Source organism: Nomascus leucogenys, chromosome 8 (genome assembly GCF_006542625.1).
Source record: "Nomascus leucogenys isolate Asia chromosome 8, Asia_NLE_v1, whole genome shotgun sequence".
Lineage (NCBI taxonomy): Eukaryota > Metazoa > Chordata > Mammalia > Primates > Hylobatidae > Nomascus > Nomascus leucogenys.
The window spans coordinates 113,403,342-113,422,916 of NC_044388.1; the positions used below are offsets into that span (position 1 = coordinate 113,403,342).

Below are 19,575 nucleotides of genomic sequence, written 5' to 3' on the forward strand. Positions count from 1 at the left end.
CGCGCCCGGCTGGGAAGTTAATTTTTAGTTTTTAAAAGTTCTGTGGTATTTATTGAAGTTTATGTATTATGACTATAACAGCAAAAAATGCGCATTACATTTCTTTAAAATGCTAGATTAAGTATCATTTAAAAAAAGAGAAGGGATACTTAATGCTATCATATTAAGGGGGAAAGAGATTGGAAAGAAGAGGACTCAGTAGAAAACAAAGATGTGAAGTAGGAGGAAGGCCCGCAAGGCAGCCCCAGCTGCTGCTGGGTCTGGTAAAGTGAAGATTGGGGATGCATCAATGGATTTAGCAACACAGGGGACACCCGTTACCTTGAGAAGTACAGTGCCAGTGGAGGGGTGAGGGAAGACGTCCAAGGGTGTCGGAAGGAATGAGGGACAGGAGTTGCAGGCTGAGATGGACGGTTCTTCCGCAGCATTTTGCTGAAAAGGAGCAGTGAAGGGAGCTGAGGCTGGAAGAGGGGGAGGTCAGGAGCGCGTTCGTGGTGCAGGGGACGTGGCACTGATGTTCACCCATGCGGACAATGGTGGAAAGGGATGAGGCGTTGGCTGCAGAGGAGAAGGGATGACGAGCTGCACCGGACAGGGCAGTGCACCTTGGCGGTAGCCAATACGAAGGTTCTAGAAAGGCTAGTAGGTGTGTTGGTGGGAGTTTGGGGAAGTTCTTTTTTTTCTGGGGTGAAAGGGTCCCCCTCTGTCTCCCAGGCTTTAGTGCAGTGGTGCAAATACGGCTTACTGCAGCCTAGACCTCCTGGGCTCAAGCGATTCTCCTGCCTTGGCCTCCCAAAGCATTGGGATTAGAGGCGTATGACGCTGTGCCGGGCCAAGAGAGTTTATTCAGATCATCTTTCTTTTGTTACTTTCACTTTCTCATAAATAACTGAAAGAAGTCAGTTGGCCCTTTAAACTCTATGTCAGGAAAGTCAGATCACAGCATGCACTTTCCGTCCGCCACGTTCCACAGGCAATGGTCTTGCCAGAAGGTAAATAGTCTACACTTTCTCCAGCCTACAATAGCAACTTTCTCATGACCCTTCCAGCCTCCTCCTGCTGCCTGGTTCCAAAGTCAATGCCATATTTTAAAAATTTGGGGGCCAGGCACAGTGGTTCACACCCGTTATCCCAGCACTTCGGGAGGCCGAGACGGGCGGATCACCTGAGGTCAGGTATTCGAGACCAGCTTGACCCACATAGAGAAACCCCATCTCTACTAAAAAAAAATACAACATTGGTAGGGCATGGTGGCTCACGCCTGTAATCCCAGCACTTTGGGAGGCCGAGGTGGGGGGATCACAAGGTCAAGAGATCGAGACCATCCTGACTGACATGGTGAAACCCCGTCTCAACTAAAAATAAAAAAAAAAATTAGCTGGGCGTGGTGGTGCGTGCCTGTAGCCCCAGCTACTCGGGAGGCTGAGGCAGGAGAATTGCTTGAATCCAGGAGGCAGAGGTTGCAGCTGAGATTGTGCCACTGCACTCCAGCCTGGGTGACAAGAGCGAGGCTATGTCTCAAAAATAATAAATAAATATATATATATAAATAAGCTGGGCATGGTGTTGCATGCCTGTAGTCCCAGCTACTCGGGAGGCTGAGGCAGGAGAATCGATTGAACCCGGGAGGCGAAGGTTGCAGTGTTGGCCTGGCGCAGTGGCTCATGCCTGTAATCCCAGCACTTTGGGAGGCTGAGGCGGGTGGATCACAAGGTCAGGAGTTCGAGACCAGCCTGACCAATATGGGGAAATCCCGTCTCTACTAAAAGTACAAAAATTAGCTGGGCATGGTGGTGGGTGCCTATAGTCCCAGCTACTCGGGAGGCTAGGCGGGAGAATCTCTTGAACCTGGGAGGCAGAGGTTGCAGTGAGCCGAGAGTGCATCACTGCACTGCAGCCTGGGCAAGAGAATGAGACTCTGTCTCAAAAAAAAAAAATAAAAATAAAAGGCCAGGCACGGTGGCTCACACCTGTAATCCCAGCACTTTGGGAGGCTGAGGCGGGCAGATCACAAGATCAGGAGATTGAGACCATCCTGGCTAACATGGTGAAACCCCATCTCTACTAAAAATACAAAAAATTAGCCAAGTGTGGTGGCAGGCGCCTGTAGTCCCAGCTACTCGGGAGGCTGGGGCAGGAGAATGGCGTGAACCTGGGAGGTGGAGCTTGCAGTGAGCTGAGATCGTGCCACTGCACTCCAGCCTGGGCGACAGAGCGAGACTCCGTCTAAAAAAAAAAAATTATGGCAGTATCTCACTTCTGAGCACCAATTTCTGTTCCAATTATTATATCTATTGCTGCATGACAAACCACCTCAGGCCAGGTGCGGTGACTAACGCCTGTAATCCCAGCACTTTGGGAGGCTGAGGTGGGTGGATCACCTGAGGTCAGGAGTTCAAGACCAGCCTGGCCAACATGGCAAAACCCTGTCTCTACTAAAAATATGAAAATTAGCTGGGCATGGTGGTGGGTGCCTGTAGTCCCAGCTACTGGGGAGGCTGAGGCAGGAGAATTGCTTGAACCCAGGAGGTGGAGGTTGGAGTGAGCCGAGATCGCACCACTTCACTCCAGCCTGGGTGACAGAGTGAGATTGTCTCAAAAATAATAATAATAATAATAAACCACCCCAAAACTCAGTGGCTTTAACTATGTGTTTTCTCATGATTCTGTGGTTTAGGGTGGGCTTAGCTGGCTGTTTCTGCTGTTGTTGGCTAGGGTGGTAGGTTGCGTCAATTGTCACCATCAAATTCTCCCCTCCACGTGAGTGTGTGTTGCTCCTATGACTTTTTTTTTGTTGTTTGTGTTGTTTGTTTGTTTTGAGACGGATTCTTGCTGTCTCACCAGGCTAGAGTGCAGTGGCGCGATCTTGGCTCACTGCAACCTCCACCTCCTGGGTTGAAGCAATTCTGCCTCAGCCTCCCGAGTAGCTGGGACTACAGGCATGTGCCACCACGCCCAGCTAATTTATACATATATATTATATATGTAATATAATACATATATTACATATATAATATATTATATATGTTATATATTATATTTTTTATATATATATTTTTTTGAGACGGAGTCTCGCTCTGTCACCCAGGCTGGAGTGCAGTGGTGTGATCTTGGCTCACTGCCAGGTCTGCCTCCCGGGTTCACACCATTCTCCTGCCTCAGCCTCTCCGAGTAGCTGGGACTACAGGCGCCCGCCACCACGCCCGGCTAATTTTTTTGTATTTTTAGTAGAGACAGGGTTTCACCGTGGTCTCGATCTCCTGACCTCGTGATCCGCCCGCCTCGGCCTCCCAAAGTGCTGGGATTACAGGTGTGAGCCACTACACCCAGCCTTGACTGTTTTTGTTTGTTTGTTTTGTTTGTTTGATTTTGAGATGAAGTCTCACTCTGTCACCCAGGCTGGAGTGCAGTGGCGAGATCTCAGCTCACTGCAACCTCCCCCTCCCGAGTTCAAGTGATTCTCCTGCCACAGCCTCCTGAGTAGCTGGGATTATAGGCACGTGCCACCATGCCCGGCTAATTTTTTTATTTTTAGTAGAGATGGGGTTTCACCATGTTGGCCAGGCTGGTCTCGATCTCCTGATCTCAAGCGATCCACCCACCTTGGCCTCCCAAAGTGCTGGGATTACAGGCATGAACCACTGCGCCCAGCCTGTTTCATTGCAATTCTTCCAGTTAAAGCAAGTTGTGGGCCAGCCTAGGTTCCAGGGGAAGCCCGCCTGGTGGGAAGAGCAGCATGGATGCAAAGATTGGCGGAATCTTTGAGGAGGAACCACCATGCCCTAGGAGGGAGACTGCTGAGGTAGAGGAGGGTTTTGGAGGAGGAACAAGACTGACATGTGTTTACCACACTTTTCTTTTCCCTCCCTCCCTCCCTCCCTCGCTTCCTTTTTTTTTTTTTTTTGAGATGGAATTTTGCTCTTGTCACCCAGGCTGGAATGCAGTGGCCCAATCTCGACTCACTGCAACCTCCACCTCCTGGGTTCAAGCAATTCTCCTATCTCAGCCTCCCGGGTAGCTGGGATTACAGGCGTGCGCCACCACCATGCCTGGCTAATTTTTTTGTATTATTAGTAGAGATGGGATTTCACCATGTTGACCAGGCTGGTCTTGAACTCCTGACCTCAGGTGATCTGCCCACCTAGGCCTCCCAATGTACTGGGATTACAGGCGGAGCCATCGCGCCCGGCCCACACTTTTCATTTTCTGTATGTTATTATGCTTTGACATCTTGGGGGGCTTTACTAGTCAGGGAGGCACTGCCCCTCCCAGGGCTGGCTAATTCCCAGAGCTAGCAAACAACTTTATAAACACCAATCCAGAGCCCATATCCCCAGTCTCTTCCTGATCTGACTCTCACACCCCAAGCCAGCATTTCTCCTGCCCTGCATCCCCCAGGGACAGATACCAGACAGCCAGAGCCCCCTGCTGTGACCTAGAGCCTGCTGCCATGATTCAAGCTATCTAATCCTAAACTTGCTCACACTTACCTACCCTGCCTTGTCCATTTTCACCCTGAGGAAAACACAAAAACGGCTCTGGATCATGCTGTCTCCTGGCTCCTCCTGACCCTGGTGCTTCCCCTTCTGGCCCTGCGTGGCGTGGTGGGGCCCTTCCTCCTGAGAACCACGAGTACCAAATCCTTCCTTTGTAGCACTTGTCTCCTAGTCTGTCACTTTACCATACCTGATTCAAACAAAACCCAGGTACTTTTAGGATATAGGTCAAGAGGCTGGAAGGATTGCCTGTGTGGATTCGGAAGCACTGAGTCTCCACACTTGGAGATGGAGAGAATGACAGTGAATTAGGAGCTAAAATCACCAAGAAATGAGGATGCTGACCAGAGCAAAGGTGGTGCTGGTGATTCTGAGACCAGGAGGCTTACACATGGTAGCTCCCAGGGTGGAGAATGGCCTGGGAGTGTTAGGAAGGAGCCAGGAGGGCACCCACCCCACCTACAGACCGAGACACCCGAAAGCTCCAGGGGAAGCCAGGTTTTTATTAGAGTGCGGCTAAAAGTAACGTTCGAAGAAGAGTCTAATGACAGGGCGGTTGGTGCTGGTGGTGGTTTCTGGAACGCAGAATGGGTGGGAGATAGGGTTAGAATCAAGGATATGCAGAGTCCTGTGGGGCTTAGATTGTGGCTGACCTGGGATAAAGGCCACCTATGTTCTATGTCCATTGTCTTCCATCTCAGTAGCTTGCAACACTGTCTGTCCCTTGCTTGAAACACTTTTTTTTTTCTTTTTTTTTTCTTTTCTTTTTTTTTTTTGAGATGGAGTCTCGCTCTGTCGCCCAGGCTGGAGTGCAGGGGCGCGATCTCGGCTCACTGCAAGCTCTGCCTCCTGGATTCACGCCATTCTCCTGCCTCAGCCTCCCAAGTAGCTGGGACTATGGTGCCCGCCACCATAGCCAGCTAATTTTTTTTTTGTATTTTTAGTAGAGACGGGGTTTCACCATGTTAGCCAGGATGGTCTCGATCTCCTGACCTCGTGATCTGTCCACCTCGGCCTCCCAAAGTGCTGGGATTAGAGGTGTGAGCCACCGCGCCCGGTGAAACCACCTTCTTTCTGACTTCTGGCATGGCCGACTGCCATTCAGGAGGGCTGTCCACAATCCTTGCCATCCCATGGCACCCTTCCCTCTTGTTCAGAAATTCTGCCTGTTGGCAGGAAAGTGTCTGGAGCACGGCCAGTTAGACCCACCTCCTGAAACATCGGAATCCCAAGGGAGTCAGCTGGGCCTGGGGCTTCAGGGCCTCTCCCAGCCTGGCCTGGGGGCCCCTCTCCTTTTGCTGGGGTGCCAGACTCCTCCTCCCTGACCTGTTACCTTCTGCCAACTAGGGATGGCAACATTTTAGTGCTTGACTCCCAGGCTCATGCACAAAAGTACGTGGTCCATTGGGGATCAGTGGCACCTCGGACTCTGCATGTGATGACTCTCCCACCCGCAAACCACGTGTATCTAGGCCCGTCCTCCCCATCAGAGAAGGCCACCCTCTTCACCGGCTGTCCTAGAAAAACTCGCAGCACTGGGGCCCGCCTACCCACTCCATGGTGAGCTGGTCCTTGGCGAGGGACGCCTTCCCTCTCCAGGACTATCCAACGGGTCTCTCCCGCCTTAGGTCCCCTGGGTATTTGACTCCCACCCCCCCGCGGCTCACTCTCTACAAAATTTATCTAAAGATAAATGGGAGTATGTTCCTCCTGGTTTCAAGTGATCCAAGTCCTCGCCCCGCCTGGCTCCCGACCCTTCTGCTGCGGGCCCTCGCCCAAGGGTTTCCGCCCAAGTGTGGCTCCCTTGGGCCCACACCCCATCAGGCCAGCAAGGAGAGAGATAGCGGGGAGCGGGGCAGGTGCTGGGACTCCGGGCAGGTGCGAGGAAGGCAGGGGGCGGAGGGGGAGGGGTTGGGCGAGGCAGGTGTTGGGGGCGGGACAGGTGCGGGGGTAGGCAGGTAGCGGGAAGGAGGGAGGGTGGGCAGGTTCCGGAGGGGCGCGACAGGTGCTAGGACGCGAGGTAGGTGCGGGGCAGGTTGGGGGAGCGGGGCAGGAGCCGGGGGTGGGGGTTGAGGCGGGGCGGGTGCTAGGCAGCGGAGCATCCCCGCCCAGGACGCCCGCGCGGCCCCGTGACGTTTTTCCGCGACTCGAAGTGAGGGAGACCCCTGGGCGGGTCGGGCGGAGGGTGGGAGCGGAGGAGTGGGTTCTGCCAGCAGCAGAGCGCGGCGGGGAGCTCTTCCCAGTCTCAGAGCTCGCCTCGGCCCCGCCCCCAGCCCCGCCCCCCGACAGAGACGCGGCGGTGACTCCCTCCGTGGGGGAAGCAGGGAACGCTTGCGCCTCAAGTCCCTTAAGCGGCGCCCGACGCAGCGCACCACCTACCCAGCCGGGCCCGGGCCGGGGCCGGGGGATGGATGAGCGCGGCCGGGGGGCGGGGCAGGGGTGGGGCGGCCGAGGCAGCGGCGGAGCTGGGAAGGAGAGGCAGGGGCGAAGGGCGGGGGCGGGGCGAGGGTCTGTCAGAGAGGCGGGGAATAACGAGGGGGCGGGGCCACACGGACGGATGGGGCGGGGCCGGGCCTCCGAGCGGCAGCCCGCGGGCTATGGGGCGGCTGGGGGGCTGGTCAGGGCCGTGGGGCGGGGCAGGGCCTGGGAGGGGCCGGGATTGGGACGGAGGGGGCGGGGCATAGCAGGGGGCGGGGCCGGGCCTCGGAGCCGGGGCTCGCGGGCTGCCGGCGGGGGCGTCACTGCGCGGCGGGCCGGTGAGGCCGCGGCATGGGGCGAGTGCAGCTCTTCGAGATCAGCCTGAGCCACGGCCGCGTCGTCTACAGCCCCGGGGAGCCGCTGGCTGGGACCGTGCGCGTGCGCCTGGGGGCACCGCTGCCATTCCGAGGTGGGCGCGGGTCCTCGGGGAGGGCCATTGGCCACACCTGCGCGGGGCCAGGGCTCCCGGAAGCGGCTGCCGTCGCCGGGCCCCGGGTTGGGCCCGCGCAGTCGCTGTCTTGGCCGCCCGGGACTGCTGGGGAGCGGGCTCGGCGGCGCCGGGGAGGTCCGGGCGGCGCCGCCCTTCCGCGCCTGCCCTTCCTGCCCTCTCGCCGAGGAGCGGCGGGGTCCCGGCGGGGCCTGATGACGGGGCCTGAAGCGGGTCCACTGTGGAGGACGTCCTGAGCGCGGGCGCACACAGGCCTGCGACCCTCCCCTTCCGCGCTCGCACCTGCTGGGCTCCTTCCCGCACCCTGGCTCCCGGCGCAGGCGCTCCCGCTGCAGAGCCGCTCCGGGCCCGGGCGTGCGGTCCAGGCGTGCGGTCCTGGCGGGGTGCAGACACCTGCTGCGGCTCCCTGCGCCCCCTGCCACCCGCCAGCAGGCCTCGCCGGCCCCCCGCCGAGGCGGACGCCCGGGCCTCGGGGACTGGGTATCGGGTTGCTGCAGTGGCCGCTGGCAGGGCGCCCTGGAGGTGAGGGCCGGCCCGCGAGGTGAGGCTGCCTCTGCCTGGCCCCTGGCTGTGAGTGCCGCGTCCCTGCCGGGGAATTCTCTACCTTGGCCTACTGTGGGAGCCACCTGGGCTGCTTGGCCTGTGCCACAGCCGCTGGACCTTGACCGCTGGGCCTGCGCGTGGGTGACAGCACCGCTTTTGTGCCTGCTGAGAATCCACAGTCTCTGTTCTGTCCTCTCAGCCTCCTGGGACAGGTGATGGTGCTGTGGCCCTGACCCTGCACCGCCTGAGGCTTTGGGGCCTTGGAAGAAGCCGGGTGGTAGGTGCTTCTGTCAGGCTCCTGGCCCCACTGGGCCTCCTGGGATGACCCGACAGCCTCCCTTCCTCTGTCCCCACCTTGAGTTTGGGGTCTGGGTGGGGGCAGGTGTGGCTGTGGCAGGGCAGAGATAGCACACGCATCTCTTGGGTACAGGTGAGGTGTGAGGTGACACCGGCTGGATCCTGGCTGAGGGGAGTGCAGGGCCCTGTCGTCCTTCCCCTGGCGTGGCCTGGGGCGAGCAGGCCATTGCTGACCACAGGGAAGGGACGGCCCCGCGGTGCGTGACTGGCCTGGGTGAGCAGGCTCCCCTGGCCTCCGGGTGGACGTGGTGGGTGGGTGAATGCTCACGCCTGTAATCCCAGCACTTTGGGCAGCTGGCCCAAGAGCCGAGGGAGCACTGGCTGATGGTCCTACCTCACAGAGGCTGGTCTGAGTGAGGGAAAAAAAGGAGGGTTGTGAGCTAAGGAGTAGGAGATGGGCCCTGATGGGCTGGAAAGCACGATTCAGGCTGCTGCAAGTGAAGTGGGAGGGTGTACAGGGGCCCCCGGGGGTTTCCCCCAGCCCTGCCTGGGATGGAAACGGAACGACTATGGTTTCTTTTCCTCATTCAAAGGATGCTTGTCAATCCTGCTGGGAGCCAGTAGGGAGGCCCTCAGCCCCCAGGAGGACAGCAGGCCTGCCCGGGCCCCAGGGCTTGCTCACTTACTCTGTCGATGAGTGTCGGTGACAATCAGCACCCAGCCATGAGGTCACCGGCTGTCTCAAGGGCTGACGCGGAGGGAGGCCTGGGAGGGAGCAGTTCTCTGGAGCCCAGGCTGGCCCAGTTCAGGGCTGGGGGTCAGGCAGGACCACCTCTTGTTCTGCTGTTACTGGGGTGGGCGACCAGGGCCGACAGTGGTTCTCGGAGCACTCATGGTGGGCCTGATGCAATTCTCTCCACGTGCCACGGGCCAGCCTCAGTAACCCTCAGTGCCCTGGCAAGTGGCACGGTTGTTACTCTCATGATACAGATTTGGAAACAGGACTGGGGGAGTGGCTTACAGGTCACAGCTTCTGTGGCAGGCGTGAGTCCTTTGGGATGAGGATGAGGAGTAGGTGGGTCTTCACGGTCCAAGTGCAGGTGGTGCAAGGGAGGGGCTGCTGAACAGGTGGGAGCCCCAGCTCGAGAAGAAAGTTCCAGTGGCCACTCGAGAACACGGCCCAATCATGATCTTCCTTAGAGTCAGAGCAGCCTGCAGCCTCCAACAGCTTGTCCTTGGTTGTGCATCTGAACACAGGAAACATTTTTTATTTTTATTTTATTTATTTATTTTTTTGAGACGGAGTCTCACTCTGTCGCCCAGGCTGGAGTGCGCTGGCGCAATCTCGGCTCACTGCAAGCTCTGCCTCCCCGGTTCACGCCATTCTCCTGCCTCAGCCTCCCTAAGAGCTGGGACTACAGGCACCCACCACCACACCCGGCTAATTTTTGCATTTTTAGTAGAGACGGCGTTTCACCGTGTTAGCCAGGATGGTCTCGATCTCCTGACCTCGTGATCCGCCCAGCCCAAAGTGCTGGGATTACAGGCGTGAGCAACCGTGCCCGGCCAGGAAACGCTTTTTAAACCTGCATGGGGGAGGAGGGACAGGGCTTGCAGGGCCCCTGCAAAGAGGTGCAACATTCAAGTCCAGAAGGCGAAAGAAGTCACACTCTAACTAGGTGACTGCCAGTAAGCCACTCAGTCCTGCAGCCAAGCCCTGTCTGGTGGCTTTCCTGTTGCGAAAGGCTTGGTTCCCTTCAGCCTGTTCTGCCATTACAAGCAGTCTGCAAGCTGGAAAGAAGAGGGAGTGGGGTCATATGCCTCCAGCAGCAAGGAGACCCCTCATAATGGACGCCATGTACTGCTCTGGCTTCTCCGTGGGCAGAACTGCATCCTGTGGTCCTGCCTGATTCGATGATTTGAAAAGGCAGAAACGTGGCCTCTGCCATTGGCCTGGCCAGTGAAAACGGGCTCCCTGGGAAATTCACCCAGCCTGACCTGAAGCAGTTGCTGAGAGGCAGAGGAGCAGCTCCAGGTGTTTTGGCAGGGAAGCAGCTGGCAGCTGTGCAGGAGCCCCGTGCCTCCCGTGTTCTTACTGAGGAGTGTGTGGGGCAGCTCAGGACAGGTTTCACTTTGGACGGTGGTTGGAGGCTGCTCACTCTGGCAGAGTCATCTCAAAGAGCCTTGGTGTATGTGCAAAACGGGGCCATCTGCATGGGCACTGGGAAGATCACAGAGCCTGGGCCCTTAGGATGACCCAGGGGTCAGTTGGATACTGTTTGTTTTTGTGGAGTCAGATGTCCCATGACGGTTTTTGCGATGCTTTGCTAGTATGAGCAGTGGTGTGTGAGGCTCTCAGTTAAATACCATGAGATTCTAAGTGGAATTCTGGGTCTCCTGGTATGCACAGGTAAAATTACAGTAGACCTGTCCCACTCTTTGCCAGAACCTCATACCTGTCTGCAGTTTGACTGGTGTAAGGGGTGTTTGTGTTCCACCTCCCTCCAACGTGTGTTGGGACATTTATTTAATTAATTAATTTATTTATTTACGTTGCTCTTGTTGCCCACGCTGGAGTGCAGTGGTGCAATCTCAGCTGCTCACCGCAACCTCTGCCTCCCTGGTTCAAGTGATTCTTCTGCCGCAGACTCCCGAGTAGCTGGGACTACAGGCGCCTGCCACCACCCCCGGCTAATTTTTTGTATTTTTAGTAGAGGTGGGGGTTTCACCGTGTCAGCCAGGATGATCTCGATCTCCTGACCTCGTGATCCGCCTGCCACGGCCTCCCACAGTGCTGGGATTACAGGCTGAGCCACCGCGCCTGGCCGGGTTTTCTCTAATTTCTAGTGAGGTTGGATGTCTGTTCCAGTTATCTACTGCTAAGTGCAAGTCACGGTCACCTCAAGTCACACACCATTCCTAAACAGTTAACACAACCATTTGATTGTATCTCACAGCGTTGTGGGTTAGGAATCTGGACAGTGAGGGCAGGGTTAATCTTCTGTGCCACCAGCCGGGATCACTTGAGGGTGCTTGGCTGGCATACAGTTAGTCTGGGGACCACTGCCCTCTTTCCGGCATCCTCTGTGGGTTCCAGCATTTTTCTTTTTTTTTCTTTTTGAGATGAAGTCTTGCTCTGTCACCCAGGCTAAAGTACATTTGTGTGATCTCAGTTCACTGCAGCCTCTGCCTCACGGGTTCAAGTGATCCTTATGCCTCAGCCTCCCAAGTAGCTGGGATTACAGGCATGCGCCACCATGCCCGGCTAATTTTTCTATTTTTTTTTTTTTGGGATGGAGTTTCACTCTCGTTGCTCAGGCTGGAGTGCAATGGCGCGATCTCGGCTCACTGCAACCTCCGCCTCCCAGGTTCAAGCGATTCTCCTGCCTCAGCCTCCCTAGTAGCTGGGATTACAGGCATGTGCCACCATGCCTAGCTAATTTTGTATTTCTAGTAGAGATGGGTTTTCTCCATGTCGGTCAGGCTGGTCTCGAACTCCTGACCTCAGGTGATCTGCCTGCCTCGGCCTCCCAAAGTGCTGGGATTACAGGCATGAGCCACCGTGCCCAGCCTTTTTTGTATTTTTAGTAGAGATGGGGTTTCACCATGTCGGCCAGGCTGGTCTTGAACTCCTGACCTCAAGTGATCCACCTGCCTTTGCCTTCCAAAGTACTGGGATTACAGGTGTGAGCCACTGCACCCAGCTGGGTCCCAGCATTTGCGGGATTCAAGGCCGGGATGTGCAGTCTGTCAGGAGTGTTAAAAGCATTGCAGCATTTCCAGTCCCCAGGCCTCCTCTCCTTGCTTCAGCCACGCCCACCCTCGTCTGTGCCTGCTCATGCTCGTGTGCTTCTGTTGGGCTGTCTGCTGGTCCACAGGAGGATCACTGGTGTTCCGGATTTTCAGCATGGAGACAGTATGGGGTCTGGCTCGAGGAGGGCCTGGCTAACAGAGCATGGATTCAAAATCAGAGCAGAGCTGGGTACCATGGCTCAAACCTGTAATCCCAACACTTTGAGAGGCTGAGGCAGGTGGATTGCTTGAGCTCAGGAGTTTGAGACCAGCCTGGACAGCATGGCAAAACCTCATCTCTATAAGAAAAAAAAAAAAAAAAAAAAAAGGCCAGGTGTGGTGGCATGTACCTGTAGTCCCAGCTACTTGGGGGGCTGAAATGGGTGGATCGCTTGAACACAGGAGGTCGAGGCTGCAGTGAGCCGAGATCGTGCCACTGCACACTAGCCTGGGCGGCGGGAGTGAGACCGTGTCTCAAAAACAACAACAACAAAAAACAAACAAAAAATGGACCGAGGTTGGGGTGGTGAGGTTGGGGTGGCGAGGCTGGGCTGGAATGGAGGCTGAGGCCAGGCCCTGGCAGCGCCCAGCGGGTAGAAGGCATGCAGCAGGAACCAAGGGCCACCCTCAGGGATGGGGGACTGGGCCTGACAGCTGCCGAGGGGGAGGGCAGGATGCATATGGAGAGCCACGTGGGGCTGCAGCTGAGCCAAGGATCGCGAGAGGAATCCTGCTGCTCTGGGTGGCAGGCAGAAGGCCTGGGCCACAGGTGGGGCCTGCTGGGGAGACCACAGGTGAGGCAGGTATGGCTGACCCTGGGTGCTCTGCACACCGGTACTCCTCCTGCCTGGCTGCTCCCTCAGCAGGTGTCAGAGTCTGAGTCACCTTCTCCTCACGTGACCCCCACCAGGACCAGGCAGGGAGGTGGCCATCTTTGGCCCTGACTCAGCCCTGCAGGGAGAAGAGGGGCTGGAGCTGCAGGTGGCCTGCCACTGGCTCCCCCAACCCCTGCCCACCTGGGTCCTGTGTTGTGTGTACTTCTGCTGTGTCTGTCCTCCCTTTTGACCAGCTTCTACTGGACCTGGTTGTCCAGCCATGATCTTCTGATCATCGTGGTTTCTGGACACACATCTGTTGGACTGAGGAATTTGTGTTCCTGGCCACAGAACAGTGGCAACCTCTGCCTCAAGCAGTTCCTGGTTTGGGCACTCCCCAGGGGAGGCCGGAGAGGACCGAGCCGTCTCCTGTGCAGAAAGTCAGCCCCGCTGGGCAGTGCTCGCCCAGGAAGTAGGGCCCCACCCAATGGTGTGCTGACTGTGGAACACTGTGTCTGCCCAGGCGGGTCTGGCCACATTCCTGCAGCATGATGGTTGGCAGTTAGCTTCCCGGAGCGTGGACAGGTCCTTCCCTGCCTAACTGACTTGTCCACAGGGCAGCAAGAAGATGCGTCCCTTGGTGTGTCCTGAGTATCTCCTGTAGGCAGCTGAGCTTTCGCAGGTCTGGCTGGGAGCCAAGGTTACCAATTTAGGGGGTAACCCAGCCATCATCTGGATGAGCGTTGGGGTCTTTCTGCTCTGGATTGCAGGGCAGACGTCGTTTTGTGCTGGTCAGGCCCCTCGCCAGCCTGATTCCCTCGGAGACCCCCAAGACAGGAGATAGGCAGGAGGTGTCCTCTGAAGTGGCATGGGCTGCTTGCTCACTGGCCTTCCCAGGACCCTGCCCAGGTGGCGCTGCTTGGCCCCAGGTCGAATTCCTGTGCTGGCAGCAAGCAGGGGCCTGGGCCGTGGGCTGGCTAGGGCTCATGCAGCCTTCCCCTTTGCAGCCATCCGGGTGACCTGCACAGGCTCCTGCGGGGTCTCCAACAAGGCTAATGACACAGCGTGGGTAGTGGAGGAGGGTTACTTCAACAGTTCCCTGTCGCTGGCAGACAAGGGTAAGTCTGGGAGCCAGTTCCCGAGTGGTGACCCCTGGGGACAGCCCTTGGAGTGGGGCCTGTCTGTCCTTCTGTCCTCCCCCTTTCCTGGATCTGCCTCTTGGATCTGGCACTGGCCCATCTTGTCCCAGGGTTGTGGGCCCTGATGGCTTTCTCACAGGGGCTGGGTGGCTGAAGGGGCCACCTTTCCCTTGTGTTGGATTTGGGTGGCCTCTGACCCCTGGCACAGCTGTTTCACCCTTGCCCCATTCCCAAACCACTCTCCTGTTCAAGCCAAGCTCTTATCCTCAGTCCTTCACCCAGGCCACAGCCCTGTGCTGCTGTGGCACTGGTGACTGAGACAGGGAGACCCAGTGTGAGCTGGTCAGCTGCAGTGCCCACTCTTATCCTGGCCCTGTGGCCACCTCAGGCCTCTTGAGGCGTGTCCCTACCGCCCCCCCACCTCCCTCCTGTCTCTGCAGGGAGCCTGCCCGCTGGAGAGCACAGCTTCCCCTTCCAGTTCCTGCTTCCTGGTGAGAGCCCAGCCTGGACAGGCCTGGTGATGACCAACTGGTGGGAGGTGGGCTCTGCAGGGTGGAAGGCAGCCAGGTGCCAGTGCCTGCTCTCTCCCCAGCCACAGCACCCACGTCCTTTGAGGGTCCTTTTGGGAAGATCGTGCACCAGGTGAGGGCCGCCATCCACACGCCACGGTTTTCCAAGGATCACAAGTGCAGCCTCGTGTTCTATATCTTGAGCCCCTTGAACCTGAACAGCATCCCAGACATTGAGGTGAGGATGGCACAGTGACCTCCTTGGTGGGTCCCCACCCTCATGGAGGCTGGGGAAGAGCCGGGCAGGCATTGCTTCATCCCAGTGTCCTGTCCCCAGCTGAGGTGAGGGGGGCCAGGGTCTGGAGGCAGTGGCCTCTTTGCCCTGAGCTGACTGCTGATGTCCAGGGGCAGGGCGTGGCAGGGCTGAGGGGCCTGTCCTAATGCCACAGGGATCCAGCCTGCCCACACCTGCTAAGCCCCTCCCTGGCCCTCCCCCCAAGCAACCCAATGTGGCCTCTGCCACCAAGAAGTTCTCCTACAAGCTGGTGAAGACAGGCAGCGTGGTCCTCACAGCCAGCACTGATCTCCGCGGCTATGTGGTGGGGCAGGCACTGCAGCTGCATGCCGACATTGAGAACCAGTCAGGCAAAGACACCAGCCCTGTGGTGGCCAGTCTGCTGCAGGTCAGAGCCCCCGCCAGTTGCCTGGACCGGCCTCCTGGGGTGGGCTGGCAGCCTGCGCAGGCTCACAGGCTGGTCCTTCCCCAGAAAGTATCCTATAAGGCCAAGCGCTGGATCCACGACGTACGGACCATTGCGGAGGTGGAGGGTGCGGGCGTCAAGGCCTGGCGGCGGGCGCAGTGGCACGAGCAGATCCTGGTGCCTGCCTTGCCCCAGTCGGCCCTGCCGGGCTGCAGCCTCATCCACATCGACTACTACTTACAGGTTTGCTGCTGCTGGGGGCGGGGCGGCCTGAGGCCTAGTGGCCTTGGCCCTGGCCCCTCATGCCCCACCTCAATCCTGTCCAGGTCTCTCTGAAGGCGCCGGAAGCTACTGTGACCCTCCCGGTCTTCATTGGCAATATTGCTGTGAACCATGCCCCATTGAGCCCCCGGCCAGGCCTGGGGCTGCCTCCTGGGGCCCCACCCCTGGTGGTGCCTTCCGCACCACCCCAGGAGGAGGCTGAGGCTGCGGCTGGCAGCCCCCACTTCTTGGACCCCGTCTTCCTCTCCACTAAGAGCCATTCGCAGCAGCAGCCCCTGCTGGCCACCTGGAGTTCTGTGCCTGGTGCCCCCGAGCCCTGTCCTCAGGATGGCAGCCCTGCCTCACACCCGCTGCGCCCTCCCTTGTGCATTTCAACAGGTGCCACTGTCCCCTACTTTGCAGAGGGCTCCGGGGAGCCAGTGCCCACCACCAGCACCTTGATTCTTCCTCCAGAGTACAGCTCTTGGGGCTACCCCTATGGTGAGTCCAGGGCCAGGGCTTGGCAGGGAGGGGACGCCAGGAGCCCCATGCAGACCCTGCTTTCTTCCCGCAGAGGCCCCACCGTCTTATGAGCAGAGCTGCGGCGGCGTGGACCCCAGCCTGACCCCTGAGAGCTGACCCCGTGCTGCCTTCTCCAGGCAGGCCTGGCCTCTGCCCTGGGACTGGGGCATCCAGGGCCTCGTGCCTTCTCTCTCGGCCTGGCCTGGCCCATTCAGGACCTGCCCAGCCTCTGCCAGCTCCTCTGGCATCTGCCCTCTTCTCCCTGGGGCTGGGGTGGGGGTGGCAGGGAGCTGGGACCTGGAGAGACGACTCCTGTAAATAAAACACTTTATTTGTAGAGCTGGGCCTCACCGGCCTCGCCTTGGGCACCCTCCAGCCTCTGGCAGGGCCTGACCCTGACCCCATCCTGGGCTCTGCTCATGCCAGGGCAGACCCTGCTCCTCAGGTGCCCCCTACTACCCTGGGGGTGTGCTTAGGCTGCCATGCCTGGGTGGAGCCGCCGGGCTGGTTCCCTTTAACAGAGGACCGGGGCTGGTGCTGGGCCTTCCAGAGCTGCCTAAGGACACGTCCTTGGAGCCCGGCTCACGAATTGGGGCCTCACATAACCTTGGTGTTTGGTTAAATTTGTGCCTCGGCTCCTGTTGCGTTTAGGCACCCAGGTTCCCAGGCGGTGTGGTCTGGACCTCCCCTGCTGAGAAAGCCACCGGAGCGTGGAGGGGCTTGCCCAGGTCCCTCCGACAGGAGACCCTGCTCCCTGGGCCTCGGCCCCTGCCGGCACCACTGCCAGGCCTGGCTCTGAGGGACGCTGCTTCTCCCCTGCCCACATCTCCAAGGCCTGAAAGGCAGGGTTCTGTGGAGCAGCATTTCTCAAAGGGGCATCCTGCAGACGTTCTAGCCGCAAGGGAGGCCCTGTATTGCTGGCTAGCCTGCCTGGAGGGCGCTTCCAGAAACAATGGAGGTGGTGGTGAAGGACTGTGGGTTCAAATTCCAGTTCTCCTGTAGGGCGAAGGGGCGGCTGTGGCTAGGTTTGTCAGTTACCTTATCTATAAAATGCACAGGACCAGGCCGGGCACGGTGGCTCCCGCCTGTATGTAATCCCAGTACTTTGGGAGGCTGAGGCAGGTGGATCGCTTGAGGTCAGGAGTTCCAGATCACTCTGGGCAACATAGTGAAACTCCATCTGTAAAAAAAAAAAAAAAAAAAAAATAGCTGGGCATCGTGTCACATGGTTGTAATCCCAGCTACTCAGGAGGCTGAGGCAGGAGAATCGCTTGAACCCGGGAGGCAGAGGTTACAGTGATCTGAGATTGTGCCACTACTCCGGCCTGGGTGACAGAGCGAGACTGCCTCAAAAAATAAAACCCCACAAAAAACTCATGGGACTGTAGGGGACAGCCCCCCCCCACCCTCATAGCATGACAGTTTATTTCTTGAACAGTCCAGAGGGGGCAGATCCTGGCCTTGTGGCAGAGTTGTCATTCCTACATAGTGGTTCCCATCCCTGGCTCCCAGATGGCTGTTAACAGCTTTCACCACTGCCCGGCCTAATGGTGGGACTTTTAAGGGACAGACTGGGAAATGGATTGTCACTTTTTCTCTCTGACCTGTCCCCTTCCCGTTGGAATTGTGGTCTTTAGCCAGGCAGTCCTGTACTTGGCTAAAATTTTACTAATTATGGGACGGGCAGCAAGAATACTGGAGAACAGCAGAAAGTGTACCACAGGCAGGGTCACCTGTGAAGCACCTGCTGGAAGCAGTGCAGTATGTGGCTGAAAGGAAGGCCTCCTGGGCTGAATCCCATCACTGCCTCTCACCACTCCCTTGCTTCAGTTCAGTCACTTATAAAATGTGGGTAAGAACAGTGCCTGCCTCTCAGGACTGACCTGAAGTTTGCGGTGTTAGCATGTCACGTGCTGAGCAGCATCTTGACATAAGTGCTGAGGGGCACCAAGGGTAGCAGCTGATTGCAAACTGGAGTCAAACAGCTGCTTGAAGCCTGCTTCCCACACCCTCACTTAGGGTGGATGTTTGCTTGGTGGAGGATTTCTCTTCACATTTTAACTCCCTTTATTCAGTCAACAATTTTTTTTTTTTTTTTTTTTTTTTTTGAGATAGAGTCTTGCTCTGTCACCCAGGCTGGAGTGCAGTGGCGGCGATCTCAGTTTATTGCAACCTCCGCCTCCCGGGTTCACACCATTCTCCTGCCTCAGCCTCCCGAGTAGCAGGGTCTACAGGCGCCCAGCACCAGCCCTGGCTAATTTTTTGTATTTTTAGTAAACATGGGGTTTCACCATGTTAGCCAGGCTGGTCTCGATCTCCTGACCTCATGATCTGCCCGCCTCGGCCTCCCAAAGTGCTGGGATTACAGGCGTGAGCCACCGCGCCTGGCCCAGTCAACAAATATTTTGTCTCCTGTACACCAGGTATTGTTCTAGGCACCATGGACTTACATTCCAGTAGGGAGACAATATTGCAAGTCAGGATGTGGGAGAGTCAGATGACACTGTGATGGAGCAAAGTCAGTCAACGAAGACAGGTATGGGGAGGCAGTATCATTTTAACTAGGGAGGAGAGGGAAGGCTTCTCTTAACAGGTGATATTTAAACTCAAGGATGGTAAAGAGGCAAGCCACAAAGACACTTGAAATAAAGGTTTCAGGGAAGGGACAGACAGCAGCAGGGGCGGTGGAGAGGTGGGTGTGGGGCAGGGTGGGGCAGGAGGGCCATGAAAGTGCTCGTGTCTCCTGCGAGGGCTCAGGGCGCTCGGCCTGTCATAAATGGACTTAGGCTTTGGCAGAGCAGTTTAGCTGCCCTAAAGAAACCTGGGAAGGTTCCCTTGGCACTTGGGATTGTCCGTTTACTTTTCTATGTGCGCTGTCTATGCTGGACTTGAGATAATTCTCCGGAGTCCGACTCACCAGGAGGCTTGGGTGTCACCCAGATTGACCTTCAAGGCTCATTTGTTGTCAGTACAGTACCCGTCCCCTCGGTTCACGCGACCATCCAGAAACCTCAAATTCAGTCCATGCTTCTTGTTTTGGGTCTCGGGGCTGGGATAAGGCGAGCTGACCACTGCGGGGCATATAGGTAGTTTCTGTGCTGCTGGGGGCGCTCTCCAGGGAAGGCTACTGGGTCTGCAGAAAAGGCTTTGGCTTGTGCATACCTGGGCGGCAGGCATATGAGTGGCAGCGAGAGCGGGGTAACCAGAGAGGGCACACCCTCCCAAGTTGGCATCTCCACAACTGCAGAACCTCCCCCATCAGGGCAACCCTCCCGGTTGGGACACCGCCCCCAGCCAGACACATCCTCCTAGCAGAACACCCATGCTTAGCCGGAGCCGCTCCCCCGCCAGGCACCTCCCCAACGGGAAATCATCCCCAGTGGGACAGCCCCCGCCAGTCCAGGCATCCCCACCGTTAGGGACACCCCCTCCGGCCGGAGCATCCCCTCGGCAGGGGCGTTCCTCCCAACCAGGGGACACCCGCCGCAACGGGAACCTGCCTGAACCAGAGCACCCTCCCGCGTCGGGGACACCCCACAGGCGGCTCCCCCCCAGGCCGCGGCCCAGGGAGTCA

General features: G+C 57.7%; 3 protein-coding genes across 10 annotated transcripts in view; 2 read left to right on the plus strand and 1 right to left on the minus strand.

The window, feature by feature from the left end:
* The first annotated feature begins 7,187 nt into the window (after positions 1-7,187).
* ARRDC1 (arrestin domain containing 1) lies at positions 7,188-16,340 on the plus strand. 8 transcript variants are annotated; one of them, XM_030818336.1, is made up of 8 exons: positions 7,188-7,383; positions 13,877-13,987; positions 14,449-14,499; positions 14,601-14,755; positions 15,018-15,200; positions 15,285-15,461; positions 15,545-15,980; positions 16,054-16,340. In XM_030818336.1, exons 1-8 carry the CDS (start codon positions 7,266-7,268, stop codon positions 16,116-16,118), a joined length of 1,296 nt encoding a protein of 431 aa, XP_030674196.1. In that variant the 5' UTR covers positions 7,188-7,265; the 3' UTR covers positions 16,119-16,340. The 8 variants fall into 8 exon arrangements, with proteins under 8 accessions (XP_030674196.1, XP_030674194.1, XP_030674200.1 ...); XM_030818340.1 differs by having other exon boundaries at positions 7,194-7,383; positions 14,601-14,650; positions 16,054-16,338; XM_030818334.1 differs by having other exon boundaries at positions 15,545-16,340.
* Positions 16,312-19,495, minus strand: LOC100599552 (uncharacterized protein ARRDC1-AS1). The gene is given in 4 exon segments (XM_030818341.1): positions 16,312-16,973; positions 16,975-17,090; positions 17,092-17,181; positions 18,452-19,495. Coding segments are annotated over 3 exon segments (531 nt in total). The 5' UTR covers positions 18,452-19,495; the 3' UTR covers positions 16,312-16,648.
* EHMT1 (euchromatic histone lysine methyltransferase 1) overlaps positions 18,344-19,575 on the plus strand; it is a 202,643-nt gene continuing 201,411 nt past the window's right edge. The window contains exon 1 of the mRNA XM_030818328.1: positions 18,344-18,537. The gene's annotated coding sequence lies outside the window, so the exon portion shown is untranslated. The remainder of the gene's footprint in view (positions 18,538-19,575) is intronic.

Coding starts and splice junctions, on each gene's coding strand:
- ARRDC1 (XM_030818332.1), top strand. CDS start 13,738: ATGGGCTGCTTGCTCACTGGCCTTCCCAGGACCCTGCCCAGGTGGCGC. Junction 15,462..15,544: donor ACATCGACTACTACTTACAG/GTTTGCTGCTGC, acceptor AATCCTGTCCAG/GTCTCTCTGAAGGCGCCGGA. Junction 15,981..16,053: donor CTCTTGGGGCTACCCCTATG/GTGAGTCCAGGG, acceptor TTCTTCCCGCAG/AGGCCCCACCGTCTTATGAG.